The 22,289-nt window shown below is 48.1% G+C and overlaps 11 protein-coding genes across 11 annotated transcripts; 8 read left to right on the top strand and 3 right to left on the bottom strand.

Moving 5' to 3' along the window:
* Positions 1 to 349: 349 nt before the first annotated feature.
* On the bottom strand, positions 350 to 1,802 carry V865_003424 (uncharacterized protein; the record flags this gene model as incomplete). The annotated part of the gene is made up of 8 exons (XM_066227221.1): positions 350 to 546; positions 626 to 772; positions 840 to 869; positions 1,022 to 1,045; positions 1,093 to 1,156; positions 1,209 to 1,436; positions 1,496 to 1,607; positions 1,666 to 1,802. The coding sequence occupies 8 exons, from the start codon at positions 1,800 to 1,802 to the stop codon at positions 350 to 352; spliced, it is 939 nt and encodes a 312-aa protein (XP_066083318.1).
* Positions 1,803 to 2,116: 314 nt separating this feature from the next.
* On the top strand, positions 2,117 to 3,192 carry V865_003423 (uncharacterized protein; the record flags this gene model as incomplete). Its single annotated transcript, XM_066227220.1, has 5 exons — positions 2,117 to 2,405; positions 2,464 to 2,661; positions 2,723 to 2,821; positions 2,874 to 2,966; positions 3,017 to 3,192. 5 exons carry the CDS (start codon positions 2,117 to 2,119, stop codon positions 3,190 to 3,192), a joined length of 855 nt encoding a protein of 284 aa, XP_066083317.1.
* Positions 3,193 to 3,654: 462 nt separating this feature from the next.
* Positions 3,655 to 4,043, top strand: V865_003422 (uncharacterized protein; the record flags this gene model as incomplete). The annotated part of the gene is made up of 2 exons (XM_066227219.1): positions 3,655 to 3,791; positions 3,848 to 4,043. The coding sequence occupies 2 exons, from the start codon at positions 3,655 to 3,657 to the stop codon at positions 4,041 to 4,043; spliced, it is 333 nt and encodes a 110-aa protein (XP_066083316.1).
* A 543-nt stretch (positions 4,044 to 4,586) lies between these two features.
* V865_003421 (uncharacterized protein) lies at positions 4,587 to 5,350 on the top strand (the record flags this gene model as incomplete). Its single annotated transcript, XM_066227218.1, has 4 exons — positions 4,587 to 4,689; positions 4,743 to 4,849; positions 4,909 to 5,103; positions 5,207 to 5,350. 4 exons carry the CDS (start codon positions 4,587 to 4,589, stop codon positions 5,348 to 5,350), a joined length of 549 nt encoding a protein of 182 aa, XP_066083315.1.
* A 938-nt stretch (positions 5,351 to 6,288) lies between these two features.
* V865_003420 (uncharacterized protein) lies at positions 6,289 to 6,902 on the top strand (the record flags this gene model as incomplete). Its single annotated transcript, XM_066227217.1, has 3 exons — positions 6,289 to 6,538; positions 6,596 to 6,717; positions 6,771 to 6,902. 3 exons carry the CDS (start codon positions 6,289 to 6,291, stop codon positions 6,900 to 6,902), a joined length of 504 nt encoding a protein of 167 aa, XP_066083314.1.
* Positions 6,903 to 7,524: 622 nt separating this feature from the next.
* V865_003419 (uncharacterized protein) lies at positions 7,525 to 9,726 on the bottom strand (the record flags this gene model as incomplete). Its single annotated transcript, XM_066227216.1, has 12 exons — positions 7,525 to 7,667; positions 7,724 to 8,055; positions 8,119 to 8,230; positions 8,305 to 8,480; positions 8,537 to 8,609; positions 8,675 to 8,724; positions 8,780 to 8,861; positions 8,912 to 8,998; positions 9,057 to 9,159; positions 9,216 to 9,387; positions 9,436 to 9,497; positions 9,565 to 9,726. 12 exons carry the CDS (start codon positions 9,724 to 9,726, stop codon positions 7,525 to 7,527), a joined length of 1,554 nt encoding a protein of 517 aa, XP_066083313.1.
* A 433-nt stretch (positions 9,727 to 10,159) lies between these two features.
* Positions 10,160 to 11,102, top strand: V865_003418 (uncharacterized protein; the record flags this gene model as incomplete). Its single annotated transcript, XM_066227215.1, has 6 exons — positions 10,160 to 10,333; positions 10,401 to 10,502; positions 10,556 to 10,600; positions 10,650 to 10,696; positions 10,754 to 10,785; positions 10,834 to 11,102. 6 exons carry the CDS (start codon positions 10,160 to 10,162, stop codon positions 11,100 to 11,102), a joined length of 669 nt encoding a protein of 222 aa, XP_066083312.1.
* A 258-nt stretch (positions 11,103 to 11,360) lies between these two features.
* On the top strand, positions 11,361 to 14,972 carry V865_003417 (uncharacterized protein; the record flags this gene model as incomplete). The annotated part of the gene is made up of 23 exons (XM_066227214.1): positions 11,361 to 11,446; positions 11,509 to 11,526; positions 11,577 to 11,588; positions 11,637 to 11,666; positions 11,722 to 11,781; positions 11,845 to 12,037; positions 12,102 to 12,163; positions 12,217 to 12,298; positions 12,367 to 12,623; positions 12,687 to 12,709; positions 12,763 to 12,854; positions 12,903 to 12,954; positions 13,016 to 13,100; positions 13,175 to 13,229; positions 13,300 to 13,390; positions 13,478 to 13,510; positions 13,580 to 13,714; positions 13,770 to 13,788; positions 13,836 to 14,007; positions 14,067 to 14,084; positions 14,135 to 14,206; positions 14,256 to 14,329; positions 14,399 to 14,972. 23 exons carry the CDS (start codon positions 11,361 to 11,363, stop codon positions 14,970 to 14,972), a joined length of 2,295 nt encoding a protein of 764 aa, XP_066083311.1.
* A 1,019-nt stretch (positions 14,973 to 15,991) lies between these two features.
* Positions 15,992 to 16,986, top strand: V865_003416 (uncharacterized protein; the record flags this gene model as incomplete). Its single annotated transcript, XM_066227213.1, has 5 exons — positions 15,992 to 16,261; positions 16,319 to 16,417; positions 16,473 to 16,569; positions 16,630 to 16,897; positions 16,953 to 16,986. 5 exons carry the CDS (start codon positions 15,992 to 15,994, stop codon positions 16,984 to 16,986), a joined length of 768 nt encoding a protein of 255 aa, XP_066083310.1.
* A 243-nt stretch (positions 16,987 to 17,229) lies between these two features.
* Positions 17,230 to 18,760, bottom strand: V865_003415 (uncharacterized protein; the record flags this gene model as incomplete). Its single annotated transcript, XM_066227212.1, has 6 exons — positions 17,230 to 17,368; positions 17,425 to 17,452; positions 17,510 to 17,569; positions 17,619 to 17,725; positions 17,793 to 18,670; positions 18,722 to 18,760. 6 exons carry the CDS (start codon positions 18,758 to 18,760, stop codon positions 17,230 to 17,232), a joined length of 1,251 nt encoding a protein of 416 aa, XP_066083309.1.
* A 705-nt stretch (positions 18,761 to 19,465) lies between these two features.
* On the top strand, positions 19,466 to 21,259 carry V865_003414 (uncharacterized protein; the record flags this gene model as incomplete). The annotated part of the gene is made up of 7 exons (XM_066227211.1): positions 19,466 to 19,547; positions 19,607 to 19,863; positions 19,914 to 20,413; positions 20,467 to 20,741; positions 20,795 to 20,873; positions 20,939 to 21,011; positions 21,068 to 21,259. 7 exons carry the CDS (start codon positions 19,466 to 19,468, stop codon positions 21,257 to 21,259), a joined length of 1,458 nt encoding a protein of 485 aa, XP_066083308.1.
* Positions 21,260 to 22,289: the final 1,030 nt, after the last annotated feature.

Below are 22,289 nucleotides of genomic sequence, written 5' to 3'. Positions count from 1 at the left end.
GCCCAAGTGTCATATACGCACAGATAACATCATGGAGAGCGATAAGTACTGCATAACTGTATTTACAAAAATCAATCTGGACCTTGAGGTAAGTATTCTTGAGATTGACTCTTTTCCCACCCTCCTACAAGATGAGTACAGCACGCTGACTGTTTCCATACCCCTCCATCAATCAAGAAACGGACTTGAAATGGCATGTAGAAACCATGAAGGTGTATTCAAACTTGTACATAGGCAGAGTATGCATGCAAAGTAATAAAGTGTACATATATAACAAGCCTTTTCTCGAAAAATGGAATGAATACCCCTAAGTTGTCCCAACTCCTATCAACTATTATGTCTATGAGTTCTACTTGAGAGGTGCTGGAACAATAACACCTGTCTGCTGGGTGATGATCTGGTATTGATGAGGCTGACGATGAAGACCGAAATTGAAGACTTTCTGTTTGCCCACCTTGGCGTCATCGAGATCGATCTTCGCTACGACCAGCTCATCATCAAGTGTTCTAGACTGAGCCAAGATGTGACCCTCGGGGTGGACAATACCTGTCAAAGGATGGTATTCAGCGGGTTTACAGGTCAACAACGCAGGCAAGAGTCGTGACTTGAAGAGGGAAGCGCTTACAAGAACACCCAATCAGGCCAAACTTGCCATCATCGAAGCCGGCCCGCGCTGCTGCGATCGAGAAAGTAGCGTTGGTGTATGAATGCGCTTGCATGACCAAGAGATGTTGGAACTCAGAACGGGTACGTATAGCGTCGACATCGGCGTCTGGTAGACATTCGTTTAAAATAGTTGCTCGTGAGTATATGGCTGGCGGCTTTGAGCCGGGGCTCACCTTTGGTATGTCCGAAGCTGATTTGATCAGCTACGAGTTGAACATAGAGACTGCAGCATCACTTACAGACCAGGTGCCCATGAACTGGTGTTATAACCCAAACAGACCAGTTCGACCCCCTGCAGGCCCAAGCATCGCCAAGATTCTAGTTCATCAGTCTCGTTCGTGTGGGAATCACTCACCAGCCCAACGTCGATCATTACAAACTGCGCAACGGTTAGCATGACAAGCATAATGTAGTCAGAGAACTTACTCATCATTCCAGCTATAGCCTCGCCATCTTCTGCTGTGACTGCCAGTTCAGGAACCCGGAAAGCCTGAAACATATCGTACATTAGCACTCATTGGGCAATCGAGAAGTGACCATACCTTAAAACCATAGGTTCCCGGCTCGAAATATCTTTTCTCTAACTGATCGACCATATCCTCATCCTCATAGGGCTCTCGGTTACCCGGCAAGTGGACCTTACGGTACTTGGATACTTCGATTCCGTTGTGGAGATACGAACAAGAATTGTAGTAATGTCCGTCAACGGTTCTCTCCCCGTAACCGATGACAATGTCGACCCCCAAGGTTTGGGCACGAACAATCAGGGGCTGTACAAAAGTGAGTTACTCAGCCAATTTGGCGCACTCGAATACGTTCAATCACGTACCGAAACTTGTGGGTTTTTGGTAATGTCACCATACTCGAACCACCTGTCAAGCTCGGCCGAATCTTCATCCAATCCCTTGTATCTGGGAAAGAAAGTGGTCAAAGTCGTCTCGCTAGGCATATTCACCCCTCTCAGCTCGGTTCTTTCGTCTTTGATACCGTCCTACTCACGGGTATACCAAAACCTTCACTCCTTTTTCCCCCGCTTCTTCGAGAAGAGTGAGAAGTCGTGTCAAAACCTCGGTACGGCTGCTAGACCTATGTACCGAGCCAACTTGTGCCGCAGCGACTGTGATATATCGAGGCATTGTACTGTCGGGAATGTTTGATTTAGGCTTCTTTGATGAAAATTCGTGATAGCCGGCGAAAGGATCTTATACTTGATTTCCCGCATGATCCGCTCCGGCAAACAGGGAAAAACCCACCCGAGAACAATGTATGTATGCATCTCCATTCCTTCCGGGCGAGAATAGCAAAGCGATCCGAGGGTTTTATGCCAGCTGGAAACCCGTGATATACCATCTCTACAATGATGAGAAAACATTCTGGAAAGCTCCATATTTCGTGAAAGACAGTCGACGATAAGATGCTGTACAGAATTGGATATGTCGGCCTTGGCAATATGGGGCGTCCCATATTCACAAATCTCGTCAATTACGCCGCGACTAATGGACTGCCAGCGCCGTGCGCTTGGAATATCGATCAGAGTAGCTACAGGGAGATTCAGTCGGACCTGAAAGAAGTACACCTAGCAGGAGAGGTAGAGGAGGTCATCAAGAGGTCAAACGTTGTCTTCACCTGCTTGTTGAATGATGAAGTCGCCGAGAAGGTTTATCAGAAACTGTACACCGCTGTGGGGTCCGAGAAGGTGATTTTCGTCGACCAATCGAGCTTGAGACCTAAGACATCCAGTAAGTCTTGATGTTCACCCGTCCTCACCGTATACCAAAGTCGTTGACGATAAGACAGGGCGACTAGAGAAAGCAGCTCATGCGGTTGGTGCGTCGTACCTAGCTGCACCTGTCTTTGGTCGACCAAACGCGGCCAAGGCAGCTACGCTGGTACAGATACTCGGAGGCGAACCTGAGGTCAAGGAGTTGGTGAAACCAATTCTCGTACCCGCTATCGCTACTCGTACAGTGGATGCAGGTAATGAAGTTGCCAAAGGTAGGTTTTGAATCTAAACGAAGTCAAGCTGACTGTCCAGGCTCTGCACTCAAGCTTTTAGGCAACAGTCTCATTTTGGGAATTGTCGAAATGTTGGCAGAGACGTATGCTGTGGCAGATACTATTGGGTTTGACGCAAAGGTGTATCAAAGCTTCATCCGTAAGTGCGGTAGTACTCGTTGATACGACGAGCTTAGTGTTATAACTTTTAGGCGACTTCCTTCCAGTCTACCCGTACATCGCTTATGGCGACAATATCAGTACAGGCAGCTTCAAGGGGGCTGGCGGCTTTAGATTAGAAGCAGGTTTAAAAGGTGGGTGAAGAGTGCGTAAGGCCGATGCTGATGTTGGTTAGATGCTCGTAACATCCTTTCATTGGGCGAGGATTTTGGCAAGAGAGTCTCAATGCCCACTATCGAACTGGCCAAGAAGCACTTGGTACGCGCAGAAGAATTATGCGGAGAGGATGTTGATTGGTCTGCATTGGCCGTCGCATTGCGTGAACAAGCGGGACTTGCACCCTTCCGTTGAAGAATCAACTGTATGCATTTGTATATAGCAATGAATAGCACGTTCGATAGGCGACTTCTTTTTCTCGGCTGTCTGTCAATTTGGCATTGAATACGAAACCTGCACCCGGTAGTTTCTCTCGCACACTGAGAGTTTCTGGCCCGATGATTGTGAAATATCAAGCCAGCCTATGTCACGGCGCAACAGGCTGTCCAAGTTCCCATCCCGCCAATCATCATTTGCGTTTGATCTCCAATCTTGAACTTTAACCCGTTCCTAGCAGACAGAATATCTGCTCTTAGACGTAGATTTCGTCTAACTTACTTCAATCTTGAGTCCCAATCCTCTTCGGACGTCTTTTTGATACTCGTCCGTCTCATCGTTTTTCTTACATCGTTGCCCGGCACCAGACTATATATGTAAGTCAGTGCTATCCGATCAAGTCACTTCATCACCATTACTAAGTGAATGCCAATATCCGTCATGTCTGCCCCTGTCGCGAAGGACCAATTATCTAGTGATCTGCTGGCCACGGTCCACATCGTCCAGTCGATTCCGGATGACAACGCTGAGGTATTCAAGATCGAGGCCGGTGGAGAGAATTATCGCAACGTATCCTGGTAGGACATATCGATGTATTGACTGGGGAGCTTAAGTGGCTGATTACTGTCGTTAGGTATCGGACTTTCGCTCTCATGTTCAAGATTTTGTTCTCCGTTGGTATCTTGTCGATTCCCTCTGTATTTTCCTACGTTGGTGCTCTGCCGGGAGCACTTTTGCTGGTTGGCTTCGGAGTGTTCAACGCCTATGCTGCACTGATTTTAGGGTCTTTCCGACTTCGACATCCCGGTATTCATGTGAGTGTTCAATAAGCCGATCGTGGCTGATGATCAGGGTCTTCAAGATATGGCTTATGTCGTGGGCGGGGCCTGGTATCGAGAACTCGTCGGTGTACTGTTCATCATCGGTTACGATCTCGTTGCTGGCAGCGGTTACATTGGAGTCTCGACCGCTCTGAACACCTTGTCAGGTCACAGTATCTGTACTGTATGGTTTTCGTTCATCGCCTTTGTGTTCTCGACCGCTCTCGCCATGTTTCCTCGGTTATCTCAGATTGGTGTGGCAGGTGAGTTCAGCATCAATGGTACGCAGCTGATTACTAGCCTGGCTTGGTGTTGTTTCTTTGTTCATATCGATATTCATTCTTGTGGTCGCTGTCGCTGTCAGAGACAGACCTGCGTTGGCACCCGAAGGGGATTACGATCTCGGGTTCTACGCAATTGGCAACCCGACCTTTTTACAAGGAATGTCAGCGGCTCTTACCATATTTGTATCGTCCGGCGGAACCGCCGCTTTCGTACCAATGTGAGTCAATAACGAGAGCGAATCATGACTGATCAAATAGAATCTCGGAGATGAAGGATACCACGGACTATAAGCGACCAATCGTTGCGTCTATGACCTTCCTCCACATGTGCTATTTGGCCTTCGCTCTGGTAATTTATCGATACTGTGGAGGTAAGTTAACAGAAACATGAAAGGTATTTGAGGATGATTGTTCCCTATTATAGTATGGATTGCCAGTCCAGCCCTAGGAAGTGCTGGGGAAGTGATAAAGAAAGTCACCTATGGAATTGCTATACCTGGTCTATGGATCAGCTCCACGGTCAATCAGCATGTAAGTGAGAGTTCGGTGTACTGTACGTGTGAAAAGAGTTCAGCTGATCCCCCACCCAGCTGGCAGCCAAATACATCTTTGTTCGTCTGCTGAAGGGTACGGAACACCTTCAGAAGAAAACTATAGTTCACTGGGCTACATGGCTAGGCGTTTCTTCTGTTTGCGGAATTGCAGCGTTCATCATAGCCGAGGCTATTCCATTCTTCGGGAGTCTTATCGGTCTGCTTGGTGCTATTGCTTATGCCCCCATGGCGGTGAGTTCTCTCCTGTTTGCATAGCTGATCATCACAGATTGTAGTACCCATGCACCTGTGGCTATATGACTACGCCTCTCACCGTAATGGTAGCGCTGCCCAGAAGGCGAAATGGGTTTTCCATCTGGGCATGCTGTTGATAGGGGTCTTCATGACTGTTGGTGGCGCTTACGCCATGGTTAAAAGCATCATGAATGACTACGCTATCGGGCAGGTCTCCTCTGCGTTCTCTTGTGCAGACAAGTAAGTCCTCGCCTTGCATATCCATCGTTGTTGCCGTCACTGATGGACGATCTCCAGTTCCTAATCATCACAAATTCGGGAGTCGATCGAACTCGCTGAGTCTGATGGTTGTTCGATCTCCTACTTCTCAGACTGCGTCAACTGCTTTTGCACGCCAAGAACCATATCCTAAGTGAATGATTCATCCATAAGTTGGCGAGATATATAGATCATTCCCAAAATATGCAACGCTCTTTGAAGGATTGTTTTTGAGTGTCTCTTCAATCTCGTCGCACGAAGCAAGCTTTGGTTGATCTGGCTGCTCAGAACGGAGCCAAAAGAGGGGTCAAGGCTGGAAACGCAAAACCCTCATTGATTGCGCAACGCATGCACATAGCGAACTTCAGCCTGCTACAAAGTCCATCTTGAATAGGGAACGTAACTTAGAGACACCCCGATAAGGACACGCAGTAGGCGAGCCGCAAACATCGGAGCCAAGACGGCCGAGCCTGCTTGACTCACCCGATCGGTCACGGGAAGCCTTTCGCCTGAGATTACAAAAGCCAGTTTCAGACCAGTCTTCATTTTTTCGCATCTCTTTGATTCAAAGAACGTCAAGATGAGTAAGCCTGGCTTCAAAACAGTAATCTACGCCACTCATGATGGAGTTGACATTGCTCTGGACTACCGGCTGCCGAGCCTAGCAAGTCCTGACGCTAAAGTCCCAATCCTATTGTGGTTTCACGGCGGGGGTGAGTATCCGACCAGCTGCTTCGAGCGTAAGCTGACTTTTGTGAATAGGCTTACTGCAGGGCACTCGGACTTGTGAGTGTACAACACTATATCAATGGGCTGACCAACAAAGGCGCTTGGTCTCACTTGGTCAACGCACCCGAGAAGCATGGTCTCTGCGTTGTTTCGGCTGATTATCGACTGGCACCTCAAACCCGACTTCCAGGAATCATGGCAGATATTGCAGCTTGCATTGCATACTTGCGATCCTCCACTTTTCTTGGAAAGACAAACAACTCGGTAGATCAAAATAAGATCATCGTTTCTGGCGGTTCCGCCGGCGGCTGGCTTGCCTTATTCCTCGGGAGCGGAATAGGCTTTGAAGCATGCTCCCTTACGCCACCGGAGCCGCCGCTCGCTGTCGTTCCATTGTATCCCATCACCGACATCTGTGCGCCATTTTTCAACACAAAGCAGTCCCGTACGTGCATGGTCCACTCCACAGATCCCTGAATTCAGACTGAACCTGAATTATCAGCCGTTTCGTATTTCGGACGGATGATCGAACATTCGGAAGTCACCGAGTACATGAATCCAAGTGCGCCTGCGACAAGCGAGTCGGCACTGGAGAGCACGAGATCAAAATGTTACCCGTATATGGTGAGCGAGCCATGCATTGAAATTGCAGGAGGTCTCCTCTGACCACCACGCAGGTTCAAGAGGCCATAGAAGCCAAACTCCTTCTGGAAGGTACTGGTATTCCCCCAGAAGCTTTCAGTATCGCCTCTGCTATCGCTTCCGGCGAGGCCAAACTTCCGCCAATGTTCATTGTTCACGGAACGTAAGTTTAAGACAAATGACTCGCGCTGACTACATGACTAGTATCGACGACAAGGTCCCGATTCAGCAATCCCAGGAAGTGGTAACCGCTTGCGAATCTCGTGGGCTGGACGTAACTTTCCAAATCTTAGAGGGAGTTGACCATCTGTTCGATATGGACGACACCTATCAAATGGAGGAAATGTACGCTTGGATTGCTCGACAGGTAAAGGCCCAAGCATATTGACTGTAGAGTGACTTTTCATGCATCATGCATTGCACGTCACCAAATATCGGAATGCACAGTGTATTGTCAGCCTTCTGATAGGATGATGCTCGAAAAGGGGAAAAAAACCTGAAAAGCAGAAGGGATTGTGTCCAAAGATAATTAGCTACTATCTAGGGAAGCAACAAGAGTCGGATCTGCCCGGATTGAGCAACATGCCTGAAAACCTCCTTTGGCTCATGTACACTGAACTGCATGAAGAAAGCTATTTAGGTCTATGATTTCTTGATCAGAAAGCTCGCCTAGACAAGAACTCTCCAACTGTTGTATTGTACAAAACTAGAATAGTCTTCGCTTGTATGCCTTCAGATTGTCTTTGGAAGCTGTGGGATGCTCTACCACAGAAGTTTATAAACAGCCAATTAGTGACCCCAGATCTTCCTTTCGACGTATCGAGCGGGAATAAAAGTCACAACGGCAAACGCAAAGGCCAATTCGAAGCCCACATCGCCTCCTCCTCCGATCTTCCGAGCGATTGGCCCAACGAACCAAGAAGTGGACATACCTGAAGGTATGAGTGAAGTCAGCATCATCAAGGCCAATGTTAGGGCTCAAACTCACCTAACGCCGCACCCATCCAGCCTAAACCTAAAGCCAAGAAAGCGGCGGCACCCATAGGTAGCCTACGAGCATCCGTGTAGTCATCTGGAGCATAATTGTCAAAGTCATTTCCGCGGAAGATGATATGCTCTGTGGCAACCACCCCAAAATACATCGCCAGCCAGTAAGCCAGGAATAGCAGTAGGTTCTCCAAGACAGTGGAGAAAGATTTAGCCCCCGTCGCCGCCAAGGCTCCATATACGACACTGATGATCAAGGCAATAAATGGGCGCGGAACTGCCTGACAGTACGGCGAAAGTGCGTGGAATGTATTCGTGAAGATGTAGACGTTTCTATCGTGCATCGAACGATCAGTCCACCATATACTTACAGATCTGCAAGGGCAGTATACGCACGGTGTATTGACGGCAACTGTCGAGAGGCCAATGATGATGACTAAAAATTTGCCAAAGCCTCCGCAAGGCTCCAGAAGGGAAGAAATCAACCCTCCGACCGAGCCGGATTCGACTTATCGATCCAAAAAGAAAAACAACATTCAACGGACAGCTCGAAGGTAAGATCTTGTTAAATCTGACACTCACAACGATCCTCCCAATCAGGTCTGGCCGCAAAGGTCGTGACGGCCAACGCTCCCATGAGTTCAATAAAGACCAATGGAATGACAAGACCGATATAGGTCGCCCAGAACAGCTTGTGAGAGTTTGTGGATTTCGGCATCGAGACCGTGAAGTCAGCGGCGAAGCCGACCCAGCCAATTCTGTCGAGAATTGAAGTCAGTATGTCCCTGGACTCTAACGCAAAATCGTCACGTACGCGTATCCAACAATAGTACATCCGAAGCTGAGCACTCCAGCCGCTTCAATCGGACCTGAGCCTCCCCAAGCCCCTGGAACAGGAGTCGGCTTACATCTACGTGGCCCATAGGGGATAGCAAAGGCTGAGATCACTCACCGGGAAGGTCCATGTACTTCGCTGACGTTCCCATCGCCACAAGGAATGCACTATGTGGTCTATATCAGTTCACGGTGTCGGCATATGATGGAAGGCATCGCTCACATAAGCACAGGGTAGCCTGCAAATTTTTCGTATCTATGTATCACGTTATACCCGGAGAACGAGATCAACAAGGCGAGGAGTGCTGAGCGTAACTTTAGTTCACTGACGCCATTTTTCTCAGTCATAGCTCACCGAGGATGACGACCGCAGCCACAGTTGGGATCTGATGCGTAGAACTGACAGCTTGCCAACAAGAAACACCTCCGATAGTGTTCATAGCTGCCGCACTTTGTCAGCAAACATCTCTTCGTCGCGTTATCATATAGCGCTCACTCACTTGCCCAGCCACAGCAAGCGATGAGGTTGAATATGACGGGAATGAGACCAGTCCAATAGCCCATGGAGAAACGAGACAGGACCATCTGACGGAGGCCTAACTCCTGTATAAGGCAAGCGAGATGAGCTTCTGTGCAGAAAAAATAATGATTGGACCGACCTTGCCAAATATGCACATATAGGCTACTGGAGCACAGGCCAGCAGGTTGAAGAAGACGATAGAAAGTGCAGCGTCCCTCAGCCCCATGTCCCAGTACAGATGCCCAAGGTAGCCAACACTAAAGGTGCCCACACAGGAGTTGACGGAGAACCATAACGTGCCATTGTCCCACCTGCCAAAAGATAAGCATTTCGTTCTTCCTCCTGAGGTGATGACGTACCAGCTAACGTGAGGTCGATCATTCTCCGGAACTCGCTCGATCCCTCTGGCCTCGACCCCAAACTAAGTATGAGGGGATACTCGAGCGTCAGTATGCACGGACAAAGTATCAGATGACGTGCGGACATACCCGATCGAACCAAGACATTGCCTTCCAAAGGGGCGCCACGATACCATTGTTACGCGGTACGCCGTCATTGATTTCGAGGATCCGGGTGGCCGATGTATGTACATGATGAGGCTCTTCAGGAGGGCTGTCAGCGAGTGCTTCAATATCTTTCTCGGGCTCCATTGTCAAGGTTTGAGTGATTGAGTACTGTAAAGAATTGTAAGACCAAGTGCAATTTCAGTATAGATAAGATTTGGAGCCAGATTTTATAGGTAACTTGTTATCTCGACAACAGTCGAAGCATACGCGAGACGCCACAACTATTGAGATTGATCCCGTCGAGGAAGGATATACCGTAAAACTGGCCCGATGCGCAGTAAAACTTTGGAAATTACGACGTACGCTTTGCTATCCGCTGTCGGAGGAATGGGATACTTTGGTCGTACTCGGTCGAGTGCTCGACAACTCCACCGGGTTTTCATTGTTGCCAGATTCTGTACATTTGAGCCTGCATGAATTGTAGAAAACCGTGCTTTACCACTTAAACACCATTTCCTCATTGATATTGTCCTGACTTTTGCACAATATTGTCCCCATTTCTTGACAATTTCTAACGATGCTGGGTCAAGCAATCCTGAACCTTAGTGTCATGGTTGGCACCAATCTACTCAAGGTGCTGCCAGGTACCAACCCCACCAACATTGACAACGTTCCACAAGAGGTGGATTTGGCATGGATGCGGAAATCCATCGAGGTCATGCCTCCCTGTCACTTCAACGCCTACGGATCGGTCAGTACACTGTCTGGAGTTGATCCAATCCATAGCTGTTGGCTGATGAAATGGTGTGATCGGTTAGGTCATTGTCAATGCCACTGATGGCGCTTTGTTATGCTCCGGTTATAACTCCCAAGTGGAGATAGGAGATCCGACCGAGCACGGCGAGATCAATGCCATTCGGGTGAGGAATCTATCTTGATGTTTGAAGAGTCTTGCTGATGATCCAAGTTGCAGAACTGCGTTGCCAAATACACCGAGTTGGGCTGGACCCCAAAAGAGGTACGTTGCAGGCCAGGGTACTACCATCAGAAGCTAAAATAAGACGTAGATCTCCGCCATCTGGCCTCAAGCTTGGATATATACTACAGCTGAGCCGTGAGTCACCCTGTGTGACACTATGGCAGTTACAACTGACACAACTTACAACTACAGATGTCCGATGTGTGGATCTACCATTCTACAATGTAAGCATCTTGTACATAACAAAAGAGTTCATACTGAGGATCTATCAGCTGGCTTCAAAAGAGTGGTCTATGGAACCTCGAGCCCAACTCTGATGTCTCTGGGATGGACCGAGTATCTAGTCAGCGTCCGAAACCAGTGGCTAGCTGCTGCTGCAGCCGTTCAGGTGGGCTTTGGATCTGGTCGACCCATCACTCAAGTGGTAGGGCCTATCGGGGATGATGAGACTGACCCGCGCCTAGCATGGCAATTCAACTCGAGCTATCCATGCCCTGTTGGGTGTACCCGGCATGCCGAGAACGATATCTGTATGCCATGAGGATGTCACGTGCTACCCGTTGAGTTCGTTTAATATCAGCCACAACTATTTATGTACAACGCATACTCTCGGTTATGTATCACGTAATATGATTTTGCCCATCGGGTGAGCTGCTTCATCACATCCGGCGTTCTTTGGAAAAACGTAAATTCCCACTGGACATTCTCATCTCTGTTCCGCTTTAAAACTCGATCCAACGAGCTTTGTTATCCTTGCTATACTCTAAGCTATCTGAGGGTGGCGATAACTCATGGAAAGATGGGAAGTCCATCGGATGACTTTGATTTCACGGCTCTGCGTTCTGAAGCTGGGCCGATCAGGGTCAGCCAGAGACAGCCTGCAAGGTGGGTCACGGTCTCCACATGAAGGAAGGTCACTAATATCAAAATATATGTTGATGACGTAGCTGTACGGAGTGCACACGGTGAGCTGGCTTCAGTAAAATTGTCACGTTGGCTGATTCATGTGTCTTAGACGGAAGACGCGGTATGTGCATCAAATTTGACAGCTCGATTACTGCTAACTGCATCCAAGATGCGATAAAAAGGAGCCGTGTACCAATTGGTAAGGTCGTCGTATATCTATGCTGCGCTGTCCAGGTCGCTGATCTATGTTCCAGTCGTACCCGTGGTGTACCCGAAAAATGTCGAATCGAGCGAGTCATACCTACCAAGCAACTGTGAGTGATCCCATCGACATCCTCTTCCGCGTGAGGCTTATCAGGTCTACGTCATACGAGTAGAAACGCGGCTGCAAATTTAAGGCTCTTGAAGAATGATGTTCAATCTTTCAAAACCAATGTCGAGAAGCGAGTGACCGATTTGGAGACGCTGGTCAAGGGTCTCATTGCTGCTCAAAGCTCTGATGAGCTGATTTACGGAGTGCAAGGATGTTCCACGGAATCCCCCATTGCGTCTATGTCTACGGATCAATTCGTGAGAAGCTCCGTATCCCTCCAGAGCCTTGAGTAGGTTTAGTGCTGATATTGACTACCTCCAGAGCGATGACGGATCACCTCCAGGAGATAATGATGGAGCCGATGCAGCGGCTACCCTTGAATTGTAAGGAATATGGTGCAACTATGATTTGGCTCCTAACCTGCTGTACTACCCAGCCTCGCTATCGGTAGGGTGCGCGCCGCCTCCCCGGAGGGCTTACAGGAGGATATTCGTTGGGCCTCAGGGATGGCCGAAGAAGTGAGCAAGCTTCGCGGCCTCAACAACGGCCAGTAACTCCCCACAAGCTGCTGATGTATTCTTCTTAGCAAGCCTCTCAAGGGACTCATTCCGATTCTTCGCCATCCAGTATGACCTTTCCTTTGGTTGACCCAGCACCGTCCACAAGTATTTCCTCCACACCTTCGCTCAATTTTGGTTTATCGCGATCTCCGCGACCGCTTCGTCAGCGTCTATCAGCAGCTCGTCAGAAGGTCAGAGACGAAATAATATCTACCCTGCCAACCCCTGAGCTTGGAAAAATGCTCGTGCAGTTCGACATCGAGCATGTAGCGTGGACACACTGGTAAGCTGCAATCCGGACTTCAACGCAGTTCCGGTGCTTTTGCTGATGGGTTTTTGCAAATAGTTGCTATCATGGTCCAACCTTTCGTAAGTCCTGCATCCTTGTATTTGAAGAACGCTTAAAGTCTTACCAATGATAGAGAGCGAAAGTGACCTGTTCTGGTCTGAACTGGGCGTTCCAGGCGTGGAGATCAATTGGTCTTTTTTGGCTCTTCTGCTCGGAGTTATCATGGTAAGGGATTTCAATTGTAATGAGCTGGAAAACCAATGATGGGAATAGTCAGCCGCATATCACTTACCGCCCGGGATATTCCGTACCCTCTTTCCGGGCCGTGAGTTCTTTTATCCCATCCCATGATCTCATTACTGTTGGCTCATCAAGGTACCACACAGAAACACCTATAGAACTCGTGAACAACTGGTTTGACGCTTCCCTTCTATGTCTTCAAGAAGCCGATTGGATGCGATCGCACAGCCTGTGAGTGGTGCCATCGTCGTTCTGCTGACTGTCCAGTTACGCGGTGCAATGCGTGTCTGTCATCGCTTCCGCAGCAAATCACATCGGCAAAGCGGATCTCTATTTCACGCTCTTGGGAGCAGCAGTGAGGTGCGTATTTTGTTCAGCAACCTACTTGTCTGAAGACCAGGGCGCCAGCTTACCCTGCCACTTCACACAGAGTGGCGCAAGGCCTCAACCTACACCGGCTTGGACCCGACTCGCCTCTACATTACCAGTCGGGGGATGCGAGAATTGTCATTGCAAGAGAAGTACGCAAACGTACATGGTATCAGCTTGTATATCAAGGTACGGGGAGCCTACAGTCAGGAGTTCTGCCTAGCTGATTTGAACTGTAGACGCCTTTCATGCGGCTTTCAATGGTTCTTGCTGTGAGTCACCAAAGCTCCCATATATTGGCATCAACATCGACGTAATACCTGACTGCTCTCGTCCTTCAGCAATAAATCAAGCTCAATTTAATACTCCACCTCCTTTACACTGCATAGATAGTCAGCTGGGTCTGGGTACTCAACAGGCTGTCGTTCCATTGGACGTCCCAACTACAGACTCGCACGTCAGCCAGTTATACAAGGGTGAGGTTTATGCTTGTTGCAGCGCAGCGCCGCGACAGCTGACTCCTCTGTTTAGTCGCTTTGCAAGTCAACAAGTGAGGTACCAAACAACAGCATCGCGACATGAGCTTATGAGAAACAGAGCTTATTCAGAAACCGATCATCTCTCGCCGATTCAGTATGATAATCTACTGGAAATTGACCACGATATGCAGAATATTCGAGCAGAGGCACCTGCTTGGATGCGGGATGAGAGTTATCCTTTGTCACCTGATATGCCAGCTTGGGTAGATTGGCAGCGCAAAGCATATCTAGTAAGAGATTGACCCGAATTACTGGCACCTTATCTGAACCGTTACTGACGGACATGTAGCTGTCGGCAGCCCATAAAGTGAGCATCATTCATCGTGTGGCCCTACCGCGTTAATCACGATGTTATAGGTCATTGTGCTTCACCGGCCGTATCTTGGCCGAGCCATTCGCGGTGATCTTCGCTATGCTCGTTCTCGAGAGGTAAGCTGCCTACTACGTAGCCTGCCCGGATGCTGATATCAATTAACAGACATGTTTAGAACATGCGAAATTGATATTAGGCATCTTCAAACGTTGCTCCATGCCGCAATTCCGAGCGACATGGTAAGTCGACTCGTGCAGTATTCACAATGGGCACTATTGCTGGGGACCTAACAATTTTCTCTCGTCCAGGACCGTCTTGGTACATGCAGTCGCCGCCAGCCTCGTCATAATCCTTGATGCTGCTCAACAGACGGAAACGGTGGTATCAGAGGGTATTGAAATGGTCCGAGAAACCCTACAAATACTGTTAGGGATGAAGGATGTTTCCATGATTGCTCAAAAAGGAGCTCTAGTGCTAGCTGCACTCATAGACAGGTCCGCACAGCTCGCTTCTACTCAAGCTGGATTGACGGGAAATAAGAATCGAAAGGACAGGACAGGGTTTACAGGCCGAGCTGAAACCGAACTCAACAGGGCTCTGGATATCTTCCATCGAACGCATCTGCCTAAATCTCCCACTCCGATCATTATGCACGGACTTCCGCAAACTTCTTCGCTCTCCTTAGAGACGAATTGGTTAGGAGATTTTGGGGCTTTCCCTCCGAGTTCTGGGATTCGGGGACAAATACTGTCACAAGATGATACGTTTGAAGCTATGAGTCAATCGACTGGACCATTTGATCCATTTTTCGGATTCTCGCAGCCCGAATGGGAAACCTTGGCTTCTACAGCTTTGGAATTGGATGACTTAGTAGTTCGTTAGCGTTCGGTATAAATGACTGGATGTTACGTGTAATGCATTTCGTGAAGTGAGATCGATAGACGGCGAAATGGGAGGATGTCAATTCCCAAAGAAGAAAGGATAACGATGTTTCACCCTAAGTTGGTTTTCTTAGATGAAAACCGGGTCATGTTTTATTTACTCAATTGTTTTGACTAGGATTTCCAATCAGCATAAGACAACAGAGTTCGTTAACAGAATTGCCAAGCTCGGATACATGGTCAGAACGAAGGTCATCGTTGATCCGGTACTGTGAGTGGTCACATGCAAGAAAATGGGTGCTTTTTGAGGAGAAATTTCCTCCCATACCCTGATTGCATTCTTGACATTCTCTCCGATACCCATATTCTCATAGTTTCTTGCATACCCACATTTCATAGTATTTACAGGATAAAAAAGGGTAAAGCAAAAATAAGCGTAATCTGAGATTTATGAGAATGAGTCATTCGATGCAGGCTGCTCTCGGGATTCTGCCATCGATCGACGCGTATATTGTAGAGATATACCTCGGCAAAAATATACTCCAAAAATGAAGATGCTCCTCAGCATCGTGATGAAATACTCAGAGCGGGATCAGACTTTGCATATGACGTGGGGTACTGACGACTTCTGTTCCGAACATGAACTTTGAACTACCCCATTGAAACCAGGTCCTGGCCCTTTCGGAGAAAGTCGCTTTGATAAGAACTGCGACTTTGTGTAGAGGCCGATCACGACAGCGGTGGCTGAAGGTACGATGTCAATCGACTTTAGCCTGAAGGTGGTCTCGTTTGCTGCACCCGCTCACTACCGCTATTACAAAGGCGAGCGGTCTTTGGGTGAGTTGACTTCCTGGTCGATCTCCAGATCTGCATAAACGGGGTCCCGGTCCGACTCGACGGTCTCACCTATGGATGCTGAGAATAGACTCTTCCCTCGTAGTGAGTTGAATCATACTTTGTAATGATGCAATTCCACGTTCTGCTACCAAGGACCGTTCTCACATCAACTCGAAATTGATGATGACCAAACCTGACCGAGTTATACTCATTACTGGAGCCTCAGGACGGATCGGAAGAGCTTGTGCTATATCACTGTCACACGCTCTACCTTCCCCTGTGGCCCTTATACTATCAGGACGACGGATTGCTGAGCTTCAAGAGACTGCAAAGCAGCTCCGAGTTGGCACCATATCTGAACTGGTAGTCGGCGATGTCAGTGCTGAAGAAGACGTGCGATCAATATTTCAGTTGATCAAAGCGAAGTATGGAAGGCTGGATTTGTTGTTCAATGTGAGCCAATTCATAGTCTCTCCACGACACTTGTCTGACCTGGCAAAGAGATTTTAGAACGCAGGAGTAGATTTGTTAAATTCCGTTCCTCTTGAAGACGCCGACATCAACAAATTCCGCCAAGTGTTGGAAGTGAACGTCTTGGCCGCGGTCATAGTAAGATGCACCTGCTTGTCTCGCGTTCAGTCAGTTGACGCCATATCATTTACAGTGCACCAAAGAGGCTATAAAAATCATGAAGGCGCAAACCCCTTCGGGCGGTCGTATAGTCAATAATGGAAGTATCTCAGCTATGTCTCCACGTCCAAGTGAGTGAAACAAAGGCTTTCCCTCATCAAACCAGGCTATACTTGACGGGATTGTGACAGACTCAGCAGCATATACCGTTTCTAAACACGCGATCTTGGGACTATCTCGGTCGACCTCTCTCGATGGGCGTGAATATAATATATGCTGCACTCAACTAGACATTGGGAACGCGCAAACATCATTAGGCGGGCATGCAGCCAAAGGATGCAGACAGGCGGACGGAAGTATCAGGCCCGAGCCGATGATGGACGTTGATAATGTAGGCAGAACGCTGGTCTACCTGGCTGAACTTCCCCTTGGGGCAGACGTGCAAAAGTTAGAGATTCTGTAAGTGCCAAATCCCTCATGTGTTTGTTGAGGAGAATCGCTGAAAGATGTGCAGACCGTTGGGCATGCCTTTCATTGGTCGAGGATAGGTATCCGTTCAGACTTTTTGCCCTTAGTTCTGTCCATATATGCAGACTCATCATGCTCTTCAACGGTCAGCCAGAAGAGGAGAACGGTTGAATACTAATGTTAGCCAGCGGATCTGACTATTTTTTGAGTGACATATGTAACCATGGAAATGAACGAAGCAAAGCTCATGCACCAAGCCACTCAGCGGCGGTCGTCTGAATACAACTTTACAACCGGCCCAATGCATGTCACTCCAACTTGGGTCAAAGCAAAGCTCCTTCTACTGTCAAACCTTCAACTAGATACACTCTATCTTCGGAGAGACAGACCAGTTTCCCTCCCGGTATGAAGCAAAAGTTTGCACAGCCAGCTTTTAGGTTGCTATCTGCAGCTCCTAGTACTCTGTGAAGAAGATTGACTTCAGCTAGATTCAGATCACGGCCACACTTTAGACTTACATTCTTCCTATCAGTGTACCGTACGGATCTGTTTTGAAACAAGGTAAGCTGATGATCTCTCACAGAGCTCAACTAAGATACTCACTCCATACGTGTATGCCATCTCCGCATCCTGCGTAGACATTCCCCATCACGTCACATTTGACTAGACTTTCTGTCAGCGCACGAACAGCAAGTCAATTAACGATACTTACTCCCATCGGGTACCCCCGTATCTGCAAAAGCAAAAACTCGTCTATTCTGCAGGCTGGGTCCTCCAGCAGATTGTACGTTTCCTAGCCAGACGACATCGAACGCGTATCTAGTTCAGGGGATTGATTCAGCAGTTTGAGGTCGAGGCCTAAGATGCTATGTGACTGATGACTTACATGGTACTTTGCAGATGGGGATCCAATCTACCCGTTCCGTGGATATGACTGGTATCCGTGATATAGCATGTTGAGCCATCGGGACCGAAAGCTATTCCGTTTGGATGGTCAAAACCGTCGGCCACAACTCTGATGCGACCTGTGTGAGGGTCCAAAGCGTATACTTGTGAAGGTAGCTGAGGAGCTGGTCTGAATGATTGCTCAAATCCATATGTAGGGTCGGTGAACCAGATGGTGGAACCTTTGGGGAGCGCTTCCCGAAACTCGATGTCATCGCTACTTTGGACAGACTCCGCATGTCGCCCATGTGGAGGTGGGAGGACGATCACATCGTTCAGTGAGTTGAAATGACGTCCATAGAAGTTGTTGATCAGATTCTGTGCTTTATGCGGATTTTCAGGGTCAACGAGGATCAGCCGTGAGGGTTGCTCAATATCTCCACCTTGATCGCAGAACAGGACAAATCTTCCGTAAGGGCAAGCACCGTTGCCCGCTCGGACTTGAGGTATGTGAAGCTTTCGCACTTCCCCAGTACTGACGTTGACTGCACTAATATCTACGCGCATTTTTGCAAGACCTTCCGCTTGTGATGTCGTCCTGTGACAGAGCAAGTTGGACGTGAACCAGACCTCGTTCAATGATTCTACCCAAACTCCGGCTTCGTGAGCGAAGCTGTTACCAGTCTCATCTTTGGCTAGAAAGCGGACCCTTGGATCAGAGGACAACAGCGATAAAAAGCTTGCATCGTGGGCGACGAAGGTTTTCGCCGACGATGGAGCATTATTGTTCTTTGACGAGAGGGATGAAATGAATGATTCAGAGAAGGCGTTGCGGTGGAATGGCGTGGACAAGCACAGGTGCTCCAGTGGATCAATCGTCTGCCTGTAGTCAGCACAAGCGGGCGGGGACTGGATATGCGTTTGGCTCACCAAGCAGCTCGCGGAACCCTCCTTATTTTGGTGTTTCATCATAATTTGTGGATGGTGTGACTATTATCGAAAGTACTTTCGTCAAGAGAGAACTCTCTTAAGCCCCACAAATGACAGTTCTGCGGGCAGAAGTACGGATGTAACTTCTCCACAAGTCAGAACAAGGGCACTAGTCCTACAAGCTAGACCAAAACATCTTCCGAACGTCCCGGTGATCTATTTCAAGATCAGTCTCGTTTGGGAAGCTGCCCGCCGACAGCCGATCACAACCGCCAATCAACTTGATTCCTTCGATTACCGTGAGATCTGCCGCAATAATTCATGAGATGCAAACGTGATGGGATCTGGTTCCAGACAGACGACTTCCATTTTACGGCTACGGCAATCCGATTGCTGACGCGATATTGAACCCGGGTTATATAGGGGGGTCATTCGCAGGACAACAGAATCAAGAAAAAGAAGAAACCTACCAATCGAAGGTTGACGCCACTCTATTTTCGGTCGAAGTCGCATTCTACTGCCAAAAAACTGTGTGTTCATTTTTCGCATATTGCTGCTGACACTGGACATTCCGGCTGTCTTCCGAATCGCCAAACGCCTACTGTAGCCGCTGCCGTCCTCGATTAAGTCTACCTCTTATCCTAAGGAGATTATGGTATATATGACTTCTCCAGATGGGGCCTTATGGGGTCCACTTCATTCATCATCATCAACAAAGAACTTACTCGGTGGTCTACTTACAGTATGGCAGGAACATTACTCTATCTGGTCACTCTCTTGACAGCACTTGGTTTCATGCTTATTGGCTACGACAATGGCGTCATGGGTTAGTACAACAAATTACACAATATTCAGTTGCGTTGCTGACCAGCATGACTTCAACAGGAGGAATCATCAACGAAGCACCCTTTCAAGCAACTTTTCGTCACCCATCCACCTCTCTCCTTGGTACCATCGTTGCGATTTATGAGATCGGATGTTGTGCAGGTTCCATCATTACTGCTTTTGTAGGAGAAAAGCTCGGTCGAAAACGGTCCATCATTATCGGTGCGATCATCATGCTTGGCGGAGCCGGTTTCCAAGCGGGTGTAAGCTCTGCAGGCCCGATGATAGGGGCTCGAATTGTGTCAGGTTTAGGAATGGTTGGTATCCTCTGTTCCTCATTGCATAGCTTCGCTGACATCATTTGTAGGGGTTCCTGAATTCAACCATGCCTGTACTTCAATCGGAGGTTTCTCCTAAAGCTAGTCGAGGTCGATTCGTATGCTTCCAGTTATCGTTACTCAACCTGGGAATCATGACTGCCTATTGGACTGGATACGGTTTTGCCTTCGTGGATGGTTCCAAGGCATGGCGTATTCCCGTAGCCATGCAAGCCATCTTCATCATTCCTATTCTCGTCCTTGTCCTTATTGTACCAGAATCACCCAGATGGCTTGCCGTTCATGGTCGAGCGCAAGAGAGTCTGGAGGTTTTGGCAAGACTTCAAGGCAAACCAATCGATCATGCCGACGTCGTCGCCCAACATCGAGAGATCCAGCAAGCCGTGGAGATTGAAGAGTCTTTAGGTAGCGGCAAATGGTCTGATCTCCTTCGCGAAGACGACTTGAAGTCAAGACGTAGATTGTTGATCGCATGCGCCATCCAATTCTTCCAACAGATCGGTGGGATCAACGGATTGATCTTCTACATGTGAGTATAGAGCCTCTTTTTGCATCCAAGAACCATACTGATCGCCCTTGCAGGGGTAATTTCTTCGCTCTGGTATCTGACAAACCAGCTTTACTTGCCGGAGCTGTTTTTACATGGTTCTTCGCCGCTTCCTTCATTCCATGGTTCCTCATTGATTCACTTGGGCGACGAAAGCTTTTCCTCGTCTGCATCGCCGGTATGGCTTCCATCTTTGCCATCGAGACCGGATTAGTATACAAGGTTCAAACCACCAATAGCAAAGTGGCTGGCGGAGTAGCAACAGCTTTCATGTTCGTCTTTATGGGTCTGTTCACCATAGGTTTTCAAGGTAAGCGGTGAAACCTACTTGGCAAGGACTGCAAAGCTGACATACTCGCTCAGCGAATGTATGGTGCTACACTGCCGAAATCCAACCCCTACGGATGAGACAGAAGGGAGCCAGTATTGCTACCGCTTGCAAGTGAGTACCGGTCGTGATGGCAAATTAGTTCGTCAGATAGATTTACCATATCGACGCTTTTGTAGCTGGATTACCAATTATGCCGTAGTGCAGTTTACTCCTTCCGGTATTGCCAATCTCGGCTGGAAATTCTACATTGTAAGTAACTTCACGATCCGGGTGGTTTCCTGCAAACTGACGATGTTTTTTTTTAGATCTTTGCCGTCATAAACGCTGCTTTCCTTCCGCCTATTTACTTCTTTTTCCCCGAGACTAAAGGGTTATCGCTTGAAGCCATTGACTTGATCTTCGCTCCATCGGCAGCATTGGATGCAGGCCAGGAGAAGCGTGTAGCTCACCTCGAACAAGGGGGCATGCGAGAACTGGATGTAGAGTTGAAAGAGTAGAGGCGCCGCTTGGCATCGTTAAGTAGCTGAATTAGTAGCTTGATATTGCTGGATGTTTGTAGTTCGTGGCAGTAAGGTCGAAGAACGATGTCGAATTCTAGTTGAAATTGATCAAATGAGTAGCTGTGTAATGGTAGTCCCTAACGTCGTAATCATCTATATGCAAATGTGTCGAATGAGCCAATTTAATCACGGTCGGTATTGAGAGATGGTTCACGGTGATGTGGCTTCGACCATGATACGGAAGAGCAGGTAAAAAAACCCTCACGTCGCTTGAAAAGTACACAATGGTTAGGTTGTCATAACAAAGTACACATCTTCCTTCAAATGCACTAAGAATTTCCACCCCTTGTCGATCATACGTGTCTGTAGTCATCGTCCTTGTGCCACTAACAGTGGCGGTACCATATGCCATATGAGGGGACAATTTTATTTGTACCGGATTTCTGGTTCCCGGTTCACTGATTTGGTAGATCCGAAGATCCGGAGAAAGCCATTCCTTACCTAAGGGATGGAAGTTGTCTCGCCGAAATTATTTATAGAGTGGATTTTATCTAGACTTAGTCACGCCTGTCTCGCTATCTTGATTCCTCTGGATACGTTACTTGTACCTGGATCATCGTCCTATAGGAACATCCGGCATATTTACCTGCCAAGACTGTATGCGCACTCAACCAATCGTCCATGGATGGGACGATACCAGGAAGTCTACCATTGGCACTTCATTAATGATCGTCGACTATATTTCTTATGTTTTGATCCTCTAGGCATCGATGAGCAAGAAAACTACAGATACAAACCCTCACTCGACATCAATTGACCTGTCATCAATAACGCGGATGAAGTAGATGCGGCGAGTAGGGGATATGATCACAGGTCCATCAGAAGACTCTCCTTCATCGTAGCATGCATAGTGAGGTTGTTGGGCGGCGTGTAGGCGGGCAGGTGCGAATATATGATCTGATACAAAACGAGTCAGGTTTCACTTGGGTGATCAAATTATGGAAGAAGCGCACGAAGAGTGTTTCTC

The sequence above is a fragment of the Kwoniella europaea genome, chromosome 1 (assembly GCF_036810445.1).
Source record: "Kwoniella europaea PYCC6329 chromosome 1, complete sequence".
NCBI lineage: Eukaryota > Fungi > Basidiomycota > Tremellomycetes > Tremellales > Cryptococcaceae > Kwoniella > Kwoniella europaea.
This window is presented reverse-complemented; position numbering and strand designations above follow the sequence as displayed.